The sequence below is a fragment of the Mesoplodon mirus genome (assembly GCF_964341445.2).
Source record: "Mesoplodon mirus genome assembly, chromosome: 1".
Classification (NCBI taxonomy): domain Eukaryota; kingdom Metazoa; phylum Chordata; class Mammalia; order Artiodactyla; family Ziphiidae; genus Mesoplodon; species Mesoplodon mirus.
In genome coordinates, this window is record NC_138976.1 from 209,769,139 (window position 1) to 209,783,246 (window position 14,108).

The following is a 14,108-nucleotide window of genomic DNA, read 5'->3' on the forward strand; positions in this document are numbered from 1 at the left end:
TTTTCCTCTTCTGTCTCTTTTTTTCCCATCTGTCTCTTTTCCTTCAAAATACTGTCACAGGGGCCAGCTGGCATTGTGTATTTTTAAACAGGGTGATCTTTGAACTTGATAAGAAATTGAAAGTTAATTTGCAGTCCGGATGGGATCATAAGTTACTGACCAGGAGATTATTTCCCACTGAAATTTCTTATTTGAGCAATGTGCTGCATACTTTATTATTGTTAGTTTTGACTGTTTGGCTCTCTTGCATATCTTCCATATCTGGAATTTACAGATTCTGTACAGATATGTCTGTGTATTGAGCACGTGCTGAAGTGGTGCCTGGCCTCTGACGAAGTGGTCTTCTCACTTGCACAGGTTGCCCAGAGCATCGAGGATCATCATCAAGAAGTGATCGGTTTCTGCAGAGAAAACGGCTTCCACGGCTTAGTTGCATACGACTCCGATTATGCCCTGTGCAACATCCCCTACTATTTCAGTGCCCATGCCCTAAAACTGAGCCGGAATGGGAAAAGTCTCACCACAAGCCAATATCTGATGCACGAGGTTGCCAAGCAGCTGGACCTGAACCCAAACCGCTTCCCTATCTTTGCTGCTCTGTTAGGTAGGTGGGCAGTGTGAAAATTCATTTTATAAAGGAGTTCTATACTTGGGACATACTGTTGTTGTTGTTTTTTAAATTTCAATGCTACAATGTTTTGGATTGTATCTTACTTAAAAGAAACAGGGAATGGGCTGGGCTTCTCCTCAGTAACATTCTTTACTCATTATTTTTTGGTGTCACTGAAAATGTGCTTCATTTGTTCTTAAGTGTTTGTTTATGTCTTGTTCCATCTAGGCTGATAAACTAATTTTGTGGGAAAAATGCCCTTAAAGTTTGGGGAAAATAACATTTAAAAATCACAAATGTTAACACAGTCTCACTTATGAAAATTAAACATTTAAACCTTTGGCACAAATTATGTTTGTTATAGAAGAAAATATGCTGTGAAGTTAGCACTGTCATGTTTTACCCTCATTTTCAGGATTCTCATTACTTTAAAAGGAAAACAAAAATAAACTATGTTACCTTGTTTCCAGTGCCTGCATCTTAAGTAAATGTATAAATGTCTTTAAAAACTCCCCTGGAGGGGGCTTCCCTGGTGGCGCAGTGGTCGAGAGTCTGCCTGCCGATGCAGGGGATGCGGGTTCGTGCCCCGGTCCGGGAAGATCCCACGTGCCGCGGAGCGGCTAGGCCCGTGAGCCATGGCCGCTGAGCCTGTGCGTCCGGAACCTGTGCTCCGCAACGGGAGAGGCCACAAGAGTGAGAGGCCCGCGTACCGCAAACAAACAAACAAAAAAAACAAAAAAAAACTCCCTTGGAGGAATTCCTTATGCTGAATACCTAGAAAGGACAAAATCTGGTTTCAACTAAGATTTTATATATTAATTTCTTTCTCTTAAAAATAACTTGGCAATAGGTAATACATTTATTTATCACTTTATGTCTGTAGTTTATAGTTATTTCTTTCTTTTCTGTCCACTTCCCTTTTTTGTGCTTGGAATGCTTGAATATCCGGCTCTAGTTTGCTCAGAGTTTGCAAAAATTATGTCCACAGTATAAGTAAATGTGTTCTGAGCAAAGCCCTCCTGTGAGTAAAATCCATGAATTTCAGTGATGGGATTGAGGGCTGTTTGTTTGGGACACACAGGCCCTTTTTGAAAGATATGTGGTCTCCAGAAAAGTGCGATCTTATTGTACTCTCTCAGTTTCTATTCTGTAGTGCTTAGCAGCCTGATCTGGTCATGTTTAAGAGGGGGATTATATTGTGGGTTATTTTTAGAAATTCCTAATTATCAGATTTTTTATAAACAGTCCAAAAAAGTTTTATACAACTAGAAATTATAGTGAGACAGCCATAATTTTTCATATATTATTTGGTGTTAACATTTCAAATTGTATAACTACAAATCAATCAAAAAATTTCTGATTTTACGAGTTGTCTTTATTTGGATCTAATCTCAAATACATGTCTTTAAGTTAGTACTTGGCTATTTTCTGTCCATTTTCTTAGTGAACTCTTGTGACTTGGGATTTGGAGGATTAAAACCTAATTTCTAAATATATGTAGTACTTTCATATTTTCAGACATTAAAATATAAAACGATATTTCCTCAAATGTTACAAAGTGATGGAGTAGATGGACACATTATGAAAAGTTTCATATTTACTTAAATGTTACCACAATTGACTTTAAATGAATGGGAAAATTGTATGCTTTTAGAATATGGATGCCTTAACTAATTTGGGAAGGGTATTTGTTTATCTTATTTAGGGAAACATTGAATAAATTTCTTGGGAGATAATGCCAACTAATACTTTTCTAGCTAACTTATTTTGTGAAATAGTAAAAGAAATGGAAAACAAGAGTAACATTGTGAATAATTTAATAATAAATTAAGGCTTGGAATTTCTTCAGAAAATTTAGGCAAGTTATAGATAAACGCTTAATTGGGTGAACATTTTTAGTTTAGATTTTGTGTAAAAGTTTCAACGTCCTCAAATAAGAAAGATTATTTTTCCTTTTTTTTTAAATAGAAAGTATAATTTCTCCTTTTTGTAGTAGAAAGTATAGCTATATAAGATGTTCTATTTTAGAAAAGTTGAGTGAAATACTCATTGAAGTATTTGACCCAAGTTTTAACAGACTATTCTTTTTTTTTTTTTACATCTTTATTGGAGTATAATTGCTTTACAATGTTGTGTTAGTTTCTGCTTTATAACAAAGTGAATCAGCTATACATATACATATATCCCCATATCTCCTCCCTCTTGCGTCTCCCTCCCTCCCACCCTCCCTATCCCACCCCTCTAGGTGGTCATAAAGCACTGAGCTGATCTCGCTGTGCTACGTGGCTGCTTCCCACTAGCTATCTGTTTTACATTTGGCAGTGTATATATGTCCATGCCACTCTCTCACTTTGTCCCAGCTTACCCTTCCCCCCTCCCCGTGTCCTCAAGTCCATTCTTTACATCTGTGTCTTTATTCCTGTCCTGCCCCTAAGTTCTTCATAACCCTTTTTTTTTTTTTTTTTAGATTCCATATATATGTGTTAGCATATGGTATTTAACAGACTATTCTTGATGTTGGAATTGGCTTAATATCTTTTCAGATAGAAGCTTCAAAAACAAATCTCAGATACTTAATACTTACTTCACAGTAAAGTTCTATACATTCTATGAGCCGAGGAAAGCAGTACAAAACTCGGTAACTGGACAATTAGGACTTAACTTTGCTCTTCTGGACATAATGACAGTTTGGTACATCTGTATCATGTATTTGTGTGTTCAGAGTATTATGATTAGCAATACTGCAAATGAACTCACCTTGTTTTGTTTTCTGTTAGCAGCTGATAAATGAATCTGCATAGTGTGGAGGTGACTAAATCATAATATAAAAATTACAGAATTATTTAGGAAATTACTGCTTTTAAATTGTATCAAGACCACTAACAAACCAAAGGTGTTAGTATATCAGGCATCCAAGCACGACTCTGAAGGGAGAATGTTCCCTGCAAAATGTAGTTTCTCAGCTGAATACAGTTCTTATTTGTGACACAGCCCTGGTGATAGTGCATAGAGCTGATTGGCACTTCTTTTTTTTTCTTTTTTTTTTTTTGCTGTACGCGGGCCTCTCACTGTTGTGGCCTCTCCCGTTGCGGAGCACAGGCTCCGGACGCACAGGCTCAGCGGCCATGGCTCACGGGCCCAGCCGCTCCGCGGCACATGGGATCCTCCCAGACCGGGGCACGAACCCGTATCCCCTGCATCGGCAGGCGGACTCTCAACCACTGCGCCACCAGGGAGGCCCTGATTGGCACTTCTTGATGGCACTTGTAGTCTGTGCTTTGTACATCTATTTGTGGGTGGTGCTGGAGATTATGGGAGGAGGGTGTTGATCCATGTCACAGGCAGCAAACATTGTCACTTAACCTTCCTTAGATTTTATAACTATAGATTCTGCCTCTGCTGTTGAACCTACTTCACAGAATGCAGTTTCACAGAACCATCGTCTCTCATAAACAAATGAAAAGTTGTTTCAAATTGACATTTGGCATCTGGCATTATCAGAGTGACCTTAATACTTAGGTTTTTATGCAGTTTATTCAGTTTGAATGCTGTTGAGCCTCTACTGGAAATTCACGTTGTACTTGAGGCGGCTGCAAGAAGTCTGCCTGCTGTATGTTGCTTTGTATTAAAAGATGAAGAAATATTCTCAATTTCTGTGTGGAAGTTTTATGTGCTGTATCAAATGAGGTGGTCCTAAGAAGTCATACTGCAAAGTCTGAAACTAACAAAGATAACCTACAAATTATAACATGCAATGATATTGTTTCCCCTGTGTCACTCATGATGATGGCTTTTATGGTATCCCTGTTTGTATTCCAGGAAATCACATTCTACCTGATGAAGATCTGGCTTCCTTTCATTGGAGTTTACTTGGTCCAGAACATCCACTAGCCTCACTTAAGGTACATATTCATTTCATTTCCAACATTTGTTGATTTTGCTATTACTTTCATAATATAAATAATGTTTCTTTATTGTAGAAGGAAATATAGCACAAAATTAGCAATATCCTGCTTCCCCCTAACTTCAGACTCTGTGTTGCCTTAAAAAACAAACAACCTGTCTTATCTTGTTCCCAGCACCTATATTTTAGGGAAATATATAAATGTCCTTAAAAATTCCCTTAGAGGAATTCTTCATGCCGTATACGTAGATAGGTGGAAATTTTTTAGCTAAAGTTTTTATGTATTAATTTTCTTGCCTACAAATATTAATTTTTTTCAATAGATAATATCATCTTCTGTTACTCAGATCAACATCTTAGCATAGTTTGATAAATTTCATAATTTTCTTACTAATTTTTCAATATTATAAAAATCTATTTACAGTTTTAATGGTTTTTGAATGATGGAGGAGACCCAAGTTCATTAGAGAAGTGGTCTGTTTGTACTATTTTGTTAATATTTATTTTCTTATTTTTCTCCCCTTCCTATTTGTGAAAGTAATGAACATCCAAGAAGACTCTCTTAACTTTGATTTTCTAGAGTGGGAAGGTTTACGGTTTGATGTGTACATAGTAGTGAAATTGGTATGAGCCACTAGGGAACTTGGAGTTGTACTTGTGAGTGGCTTCCTGTGATTTTCCATATTCCCTTTGCTGGGTAAAGTGGCTCTGGTGTTCTCTGCTGTTTAGTGTTGTGATCATAGCTGCCACTTGTTAGGTAGGGAGCTGGGAAGTCGGGACCTACACTGGCTGGCAGCCTGGGCCTCAGTTCCTCATAGTAATAGGGAGGTTGCATGGAACGGTTTCTGAATGCACTTTTTCCTGTTGTCAGAATTGCCCTCCAAATTGGAGCTTTTGTGTTTTAGCTTACAGTGAGCTTTTGTGATACTTGCAAGTTCAAGCGGCATTCCTTTCCTGCCTCTTTCATCTTGTTTCTTGCTGCCTAGAATCTCCTTTCTTTTCCATTTCTTGTTGATGGGTCCTGATGTTTTCCTTTTTATCCTAATAGTTCTTTGTATGGGGCTTTTCAACTTCTGTTCAAAAGTCAGTTTTTCTCCTCTTGTTAGAAATTACTTGTTTTCTTTTGCTTTTTTGTCCTTGAAGGGGAATGGCTTTCTATTTGCTATTGGCCGGAGTGTTCTTCATGTGTGTTTTCATTTACAGAGTGCTACAATTTGTAATCTTGATTCCAAGCTCCTGGTGATACCATTATTGAATTGCAGAATGGGAAAAGTATAGTCTGAAATCAGGTGGACTCAGAAGTATTGTGCTCATTAGGTTCATTAAGCAGTATGCTTTTATAAGTTGAGACAGAATGAAGGCCTGTTTTTAAGAAGGTTTGTAGAGTTTTGAGTAGCAGGGGTGAGAGGCTCCCAGGATCCCAGACCATATACATATATCTAAATTGAGCTTGCCTTGTTTCATGTGTCAGAGGTTAGAAGTGAGGAGCTGTTTGAAGAATTACTGGAAAACCAACTCAAACTATCGATAGGTTACAAACATCATTATCATGTATTTTTCCTAATAGTTTGTTAAGAAAAATAGTAAGTATGTAAAAAGTTGAAATAGAAAATGTCTATCCGTATATCTACCATCTTGGTTAAACAGTTTTTAACAGTTTCTTGTGAAGTATATTTGTATCTGTGTGTTTTTTTTTAACTCAGCTATTTGGAAGTAAGTTGCAGATATCATAACACTTCACCTGTGAAAACTGTGGTTTATATCACCACCACCTAAAAATAAGGATAATCTCTTAATTATATTATTATTATCACGTTAACTAAATTAGCAGTAATTCCCTAATGTCATTTAATATTAAGTCCATGTTCACATTTTTCTATTGTTCTCTGAAAGTTGTTTATAGGATTGTTTGTTGGTTTTTATTTTAAAGCAAATCAGATTCTTTTTTGCATTATCATCATGTGTATTTTAAATATTAGCTGGGTGTTTTTATGGCATAGTGAAGCAGTCCAAAATAATTTTTCAGTGACTTGATAAGTTGTAGGATTTTTAAAGTCACATTCTGAAAAGCAAAGCATGTCCAGCTTTGAGTTCAAAGTTGCATAACTTTTATGTTTTGACTTTTTATACATAGTTTTCTGTGTGTAGTATCATTTTAATCATTTTAACAAAGACTGTGGGATATTGAATGTGTTTTTTTTCTCATGAACATTACTACTGTATAGAATTATCTGTATCCCATCTGCTTTTTTAGTCTCTTCTTTTTCACAGTAATAAAACTAACTACAACTTTTGAAAATTTGGTTAGTTGTTGCTTATGAAACTTTCTTATGATTTTTGTTTGTTCCTTTTTAACACAGTATGTTGTATACACCGCTTTGAAGGATATCTGATTTTGCTCCCCAAGTTCAAGCATTCCTTTTATCATCCTTTATTTTGCCGGTGTTTCACCCAAGTCATATCTACTAGTTTATTGTTCACAGAGGGTTGGTGTTATATGAACTTATTATCTAATAAATTCAAATCACCCCTTAACATGTAATACCATAATCTTAGCCCTGTCAACATTTCAACCATTGTATTCATTTTAATGGTTTTTGTGTTCCTAAACTGCATATGCAGTTTCATGTATTTCAAGTTTTTATCCCCAGCAGTCATTCATGACCCCCCCAAGTACTTCCGGCCCCGGAGTCCCTTCACCATTTCCTTCATATTGGACAGTCTACTTTGCAAGTTTTATGCTCGCCTTTCCTCTCCCCAGACCTCCCACAAGTGTTGTTCTCCTGTATAGCTATTCAGGTTCTGTTTTGGTCTCTCTATACCACCACCCCAATTGTGGCAAGCAGGCAGTGTGCCCCTCCCCTGGCACACTGCCTCCCCCCCGCCACTCCCCCCAGGCCTAGCTCTGCCCATCAGCCCCGGGCCAGGCAGGTGCTGGTTTCTCTTGAACTCCTTCTCCCTCTGTGTGTCCAATTAAATTAAAATACGTCCTTGAAAACTCCCTTGCTTGCTTCTGCCTATTCTCAAAGATCTAAGTCCTAGCTCTCGTACATCTCTCTTTCTGATTTAAATAGTCTTCAGTGTTTATTTATATAACCCTACCTTCAGGTTCACTTATTTTTAGTCACCTTCCGTTTTTGTTTTTGTTTTTTTTTGGCTGCGTCGGGTCTTTGTTGCTGCGCACGGGCTTTCTCTAGTTGCGGTGAGTGGGGGCTACTCTTCCGTTGTAGTGCGTGGGCTTCTCATTGCAGTGGCTTCTCTTGTTGTGGAGCACGGGCTCTAGTCTAGGCACGTGAGCTTCAGTAGTTGTGGCGCACGGGCTCAGTAGTTGTGGTGCATGGGCTTAGTTGCTCTGCAGCATGTGGGATCTTCCCGGACCAGGCATCGAACCCATGTGCCCTGCATTGGCAGGCAGATTCTTAACCACTGTGCCACCAGGGAAGTCCCAAGTCACCTTCCTTTACCAGCATTATCTTTTCCCTGAGGCAGCTGTATACCAGGGCATTCTGTCAGGTCAGGTTAGGAACCTTTTGTTTTAAATTTACCTAGAGTTTTACCAAACGTTATCTCTAACTTTGTAGCTTTTACACGCCACCAGAAGTCACTGAGTGATCCTTTTTACCAATATCTTTAGGGACAGGATGTGGCAGTTGACCCCGGGGAGGAGGGAGTCTGGTTCTGGGTGAGTAGCATGTTAGGGTCCCTAGAAACGGGGAGGTGGACAGAAGAGCCTTCTGTGTCTCACCATGCAGTCCATGCAACCCCAGCATTCCCAAGGTCAGGGCACACGGCAAGGCTCGCAGTGGGCCCTCAGGATGAAGCCTGGACTCAAAGGATCTCCTCTCTCTTGGCTTCCCTGAAGGGGAAGCGGGTAGCAGCTGCACCTGCTGTGATCAGTGTCCAGCCAACCAGTGATCTTCATCTCCACCATGTGTGTCCCCTGTCTGGGTTTAACACTGGAGCCAGCTGCCAGAGAGAAGAGCAGCATGATTTCAGGCATTTTGAGTTTTATGGTATATCTAATGTACCGTGCAACCTTACTAGAGTGAGATTGATGATCAGACTTTCTGAGATCCTTTTTGAAAGGAAGTTGAGTATAAATTGTGCATGAATAGAAAGGTGGGCTTCAATTATTCTGAGTTCCACCTTTTAAGGCAGGGGTCCCCAATCCCTGGGCCACGGACCGGTCTGTGGCCTGTTAGGAGCCGGGCCACACAGCAGGAGATGAGCGGCAGGCGAGCGAGTGAAGCTTCAACTGTATTTACAGCCGCTCCCCATCACTCACATTACCACCTCAGCTCCTCGTCATATCAGGTCAGCTGCGGCATTAGATTCTCTTAGGAGCGCGAACCCTACTGTGAACTGCGCATGCTAGGGATCTAGGTTGTGTGCTCCTTATTTGCAGGAAAACAAGCTCAGGGCTCCCACCGATTCTGCATTATGGTGAGTTGTATAATTATTTCATTATATAAATGTAATAATAACAGAAATAAAGTGCACAATAACAGCAATGCACTTGAATCATCCTGAAACCATCCCCCTCCCCGTCCATGGAAAAATTGTCTTCCAGGAAACCGGTCCCTGGTGCCGAAAAGGTTGGGGACTGCTGTTTCAAGGCATTGCAAGAGGTGGCACTTTGGGCACTTAAGACCTTCCAAAGAAGGAATTCCTGCTTGCATGTTAGTGTTAATTGAAGTTAACTCAATATATTCCTTTCTCAAAAAGTCATCCTGTAGTTTCATAAGAGCTAAGAAGTACTTCCTAAAATCTAAAGACTTTTCGGGCTCTAGAGAAAATAACGTTAGGGGCCTGGAAGGTTGAAAAATTCAACCATTATGCATTGTGGAAGTGAGAGCTATTTATAATTGCACTCCTGGAAGAGAACCACTTTTAACAGATGGATATTTGGTACTCCAGAATTGTTTTAAAATGTATATCCTACTAATATTATTATTATAATGTCATCATCATCATGCATTCAGTGAGCTGCACATTCTTAACAGTCTGGAATTTCAGTGCACAGATTCACGGTACTGGCCTTTAAGCTTTTAGGTCGTGGAAACTTGCTTTTAGTAAGAAGTCTTTTTCTTTGCTCATTTAAAATTTATATATGGAATCCTTAAATGGAAAATAAAAGACTGAACTCAAAAGATTTTTGCTTGTTTATACCTTCCCATCAGAGCTTCCTTCCCTGTCCCCAGGTGGTTTTAAAGTGAAGGTGGGGGACTTCCCTGGCGGTCCAGTGGTTGAGACTTCGCCTTCCAATGCAGGGGGTGCGGGTTCAATCGCTGGTGGGAGAGCTAAGATCCCGCCCGCATGCCTCGGGGCCAAAACACCAAAACATAAAACAGAAGCAGTATTGTAACAAATTCAATAAAGACTTTAAAAAGGGTCCACATCAAAAATAAATAAATAAATAAATATTAAATAAATAAAGTGAAGATGGAAAGCTTGGCATTCTGAGGAATCTGCTGAAATCACTGGGACTCAAGAATAGCTTTTCTGTCTCTGTTTTACAGATGGTGGGTGGATCACAGGTCACTTTGCTGGAAAGGAGGGACAGAGTCATGGGAAGGGTTTGTGTTCCCTGGGTGTTACAGGATTGCTTTCAGTTTAGCTCCTTCCTCTTGAGGGACTGGGCCTGCCCTGGGCCTGCGGGCAGAATTCTTCCGAGTGAGATGAAATGCATGACCTGGCCAGAGGAGGGGAGATTCGTGGTCCAAATGCAATCTGAAAGATAGAGTGTTTATAGTGCCCGACTTCTGATTCCTGGGGTGGTGAGTGATAGGGTCAATGAAGCAAAAAGAAGCTTACTAGGGTATTTTTGCTTTCTCTGTTTCTTCTCATGACCTGGAATCTTATAGTTTTACGTTAAATAAGTGGCATATTCTCAGTTTTAAAAATGTATGCAGACACTTTCAAGCATATTTCCTCCCCTTTGGGTCCAGAATCTCTGCCTTGTTCATAAGTAGGCCTTCTCCATCACTCTGACTGGAAGAGGTCACTTGTTTTGGAAATGTGGCTCTTTTGGCAGTTTCCCGACCCTGTGTCTTGGGTGCGCACGCATACACCCCTCACCTTGCCAGTGGTCTCTCTGCTCTGAGCACTCCTAGGCGGCTCAACCGGAGAGGTCGCTTTTCTTGAGACTAGCCCAAGCTGGGTCCAGGAGGACATGTGACAGAATTGGGGTTTGCTGGTAGTTTACTTCCAAATTTCCATTCTTCGTCAGAATGTTTTTTAAATTTTCTTTTTATAACAGTTTTATTGAGATATAATGACATACCATAAAATCTACTCCTTTAAAGGACACAATTCAGTTGTTTTTAGCTTTCACAAAGTTTGTGCAACCATCATCACTGTCTAATTTTAAAATATTTTCATCACCTCAAAAGGAAACCCAGTATCTTATCTGTTAACAGTCACTCCCCATTTCTCCCCCTCCTCCACCCTCTGGCAACCACTAAGCTACTTTTTCCTCTAAGGATTTGCCTCTTCTGGACATTTCATATAAGTGGAATTATATGACCTCTTGTGTCTGGCTTCTTTCATTGAGCATAATGTTTTTTCAAGGTTCATCCACACCGTAGCATGTATCAGCACTTCATTTTTTCTTTTTATGGCCAAATAGTAGTCTGTCATGTGGGTCTACCTACCATGTTTAATCCATTCATCAGTCAGTGGACATTCAGGTTGTTCAGCCACATTTTGGCTTTGTAATGCTGCCGTGAATATTCAAGTACAAGTGTTTGTGTAGACATGTTTTCATTTCTCTCAGGTGTAGACCTAGGACTGGAATTGCTGGTCATATGGTAATTCTGTGCCTAACATTTTGAGGAACTACCAGACTGTTTTCCACAGTAGCTACACTGTTTACACTCTTACCAGCTATGTGTGAGGTTTCTGACTTTTCCACAACCTCACCAACACTTGTTATTGTCTGTTGTTTTATTTTTAGCTGTTGCAGTGGGTGTGATGTGGTTTTGATTTGCATTTCTCTGATGACTAATGATGTTGAGCACCTTTTCCTGTGCTCACTGGCCATTTGTTTACCTTTTTTGGATAAACGTCTATTCATATCTTTTGTCCATTTTTAAATTTTTTATTAATGAGTTGTAAGAGTTTTTTTAAGAATATACTCTGTATACAAGTCTCTTATCAGATACATAATTTGAAAACACTTTCTCCCATTCTGTGGGTTGTTGTTTTACTTTCATGATGGTGTTCTTTAATAACTCTTCTGAGACTCAGGCAAGGTCAGCGTACTGGAGATTACCCACAGACAACTTGGCTGCATATTGTCTCCAGTAAAATAGTGTCTACTATACTGCAGTCTTCTAGGCCCAGAGTCATACACTGGGTCTTCTCCCAGAAGAGCTCCATTTCCTGTCGTACACTTTAATATCCCTTCTCCCTTTTGTCTCCACTGCTTCTATCTTTAGTATTCTCATAAGCTGACACTTGGCTCTTTTGCCCGTCCTGGGGCCTTCTGCCCATTTATTTGTTCACTGTTTCTTTCTTCCCTAGCTGGCCTGGACCTCTTGGTGGGTCATCTTGAACTGGTTGTACCATCACCATTCTCTTGCTCCTTCTTCCATCTCACCTGTCCAGCAGACCCCTCCACCCTAGATAGGTACTATCTAGAGAAGATTTGAGAACCACACAGCTAATGGATGCCACTGCAAACTTATGGTCTAAGTTTAAAAAGGATCTAAATAAATGAAGAAATATACGTGTTTATGGCTCAAAAGACTGTTGTTATATAGACTTACTGCATCCCAATCAAAATCCAAGCAAGCTTTTTTTTTTTTTTTTTGCTGTACACGGGCCTCTCCCGTTGCAGAGCACAGGCTCCAGACGCGCAGGCCCAGCGGCCATCGCTCACGGGCCCAGCTGCTCCGCGGCATGTGGGATCTTCCCGGACCGGGGCACGAACCCGTGTCCCCTGCATCAGCAGGCGGACTCTCAACCACTGCGCCACCAGGGAAGCCCCAAGCAAGCTTTTTTTTAAGTAGAAATTGAAAAACTGGTTTTAAAATTCATGTGTAATTGCAAAGGACCTAGAATAGCATCAGAGATGTTGAAAAGGAAGAACAAAGTGAAAGGACTTAGTATTAGACTCACTTTAAAGCTATAATAATCAACTCAGTGTGGTACTGACATAAGGGTAGTCGAACAGATCAGTGGAGCAGAACAGAGTCCAGAAATAGACCTATATATATATTTAATTATTTTCACCAGAAGTCCCTAAGTAACTAAATGGGGAAGGGTTAGTTTTTACAATAGCTGGATATCCATATGCAAAAATTAAAAGAATATAAAAATTATTCTAGAAGAAAATATGAGAGGGTCTTTATGACCTTGAGTTAGTCAAAGATTTCTTAGTTAAGAAAATGAAAAGCAAGCAACAACAGAGGGAGAGGAGCTATTTGCAGAATATTATCTCTGGTAAAGGACTTGTATCCAGAATATGTAAAGAACAACACAATAAGAAGATATACAACGCAACAACCAAAAAAGATGGGTGAAATTTTGAACAGACGTTTTACAGAATATTCAGTAAGCACACAAAGAGATGCTCCATGGAATTAGGGAATGCAAATTAAAGCCATCATGAGCTGCACTACCTGACCACTGGAATGGGCCAGGTGAAGGAGACAGATGATGCCAAGTGTCAGTGCGTGTCAGTACCCATAGCTCTGAGATGTGGCTCTTGGGAAGCAGAATCCAGAATGGTCACTTTGAAAACAGTCTGGTAGTTTCTTACAAAGTTAAACATATACCTACCACATAACCCAGCAATCCCGCTGCTAGACATTTACTCGCGAGAAATGAAATCCTATGTTCACAAAAATAATTGAACCTGAGTGTCCTGGCAGCTTTATCCATTGTAGTCTCGAACACACCAAGCAGTAGTCAGCTGGTGAATGGATGAATACATTGTGGGACAGTCATACAATGACATGCTGATAGCAGTGAAAGGAACCAACTACTTTCTTATAATACGTATGAATCCTAAAAGCATTATCTTAAGTGAAAAGTCAAACACCAAAGAAATATATATGATTGCTTTTATGTAAAACCCTGGAAAAGGCAAAAGTATGGTGACAGAAAGCAGGTTAGTGGTTGCCTAGGGCTCTGAGGGGAAGGGGCACAGGGAACTATTTGCGGTGATAGAAACATTATACTTCATAATTTTGGCGGTGGCTACACTAATGTATGCATTTTATCAGAGCTCAGTGAATGACGTGCTTAAAATTGATGAATTTTACTTTAAAATATCTCAGTAAAACTGATTTTTAAAATTATCGTCTCCAACTTCAACCAAACTGTCAGCGTCAGCAGTTAATCCTTTTATTCTCCTTAATATTTATCTTAAACATTCATCATCTCTTCAGACCTCTCTTCAGTTTCACACTTTCTCTTACAGAGAGGTCCTTTATCCGAGGATGGTGAGAGTCCTCAGCTTCGCGTTCCCCTGTTTTCATTCTTCTTCATCCAGGCCCATTTTACTTCCTGAGACGAGACTATCCTGACATTCTTGAGCTGTTGTCACTGAGCACATCCAGGGAGCCCTGCGTTACTTCGTCCAGTCAA

At 39.8% G+C, this 14,108-nt stretch overlaps 1 protein-coding gene across 2 annotated transcripts in view; it reads left to right on the forward strand.

Annotated features, from left to right (window-relative positions):
- The window catches only part of FAM120A (family with sequence similarity 120 member A), a 105,881-nt gene that overhangs the window by 20,617 nt on the left and 71,156 nt on the right, over positions 1–14,108 (forward strand). For both annotated transcript variants that reach the window (XM_082606629.1, XM_082606628.1), the window contains exons 2-3: positions 358–604; positions 4,430–4,512. In XM_082606629.1, the coding sequence (XP_082462755.1) occupies positions 358–604; positions 4,430–4,512 (330 nt within the window). The remainder of the gene's footprint in view (positions 1–357; positions 605–4,429; positions 4,513–14,108) is intronic.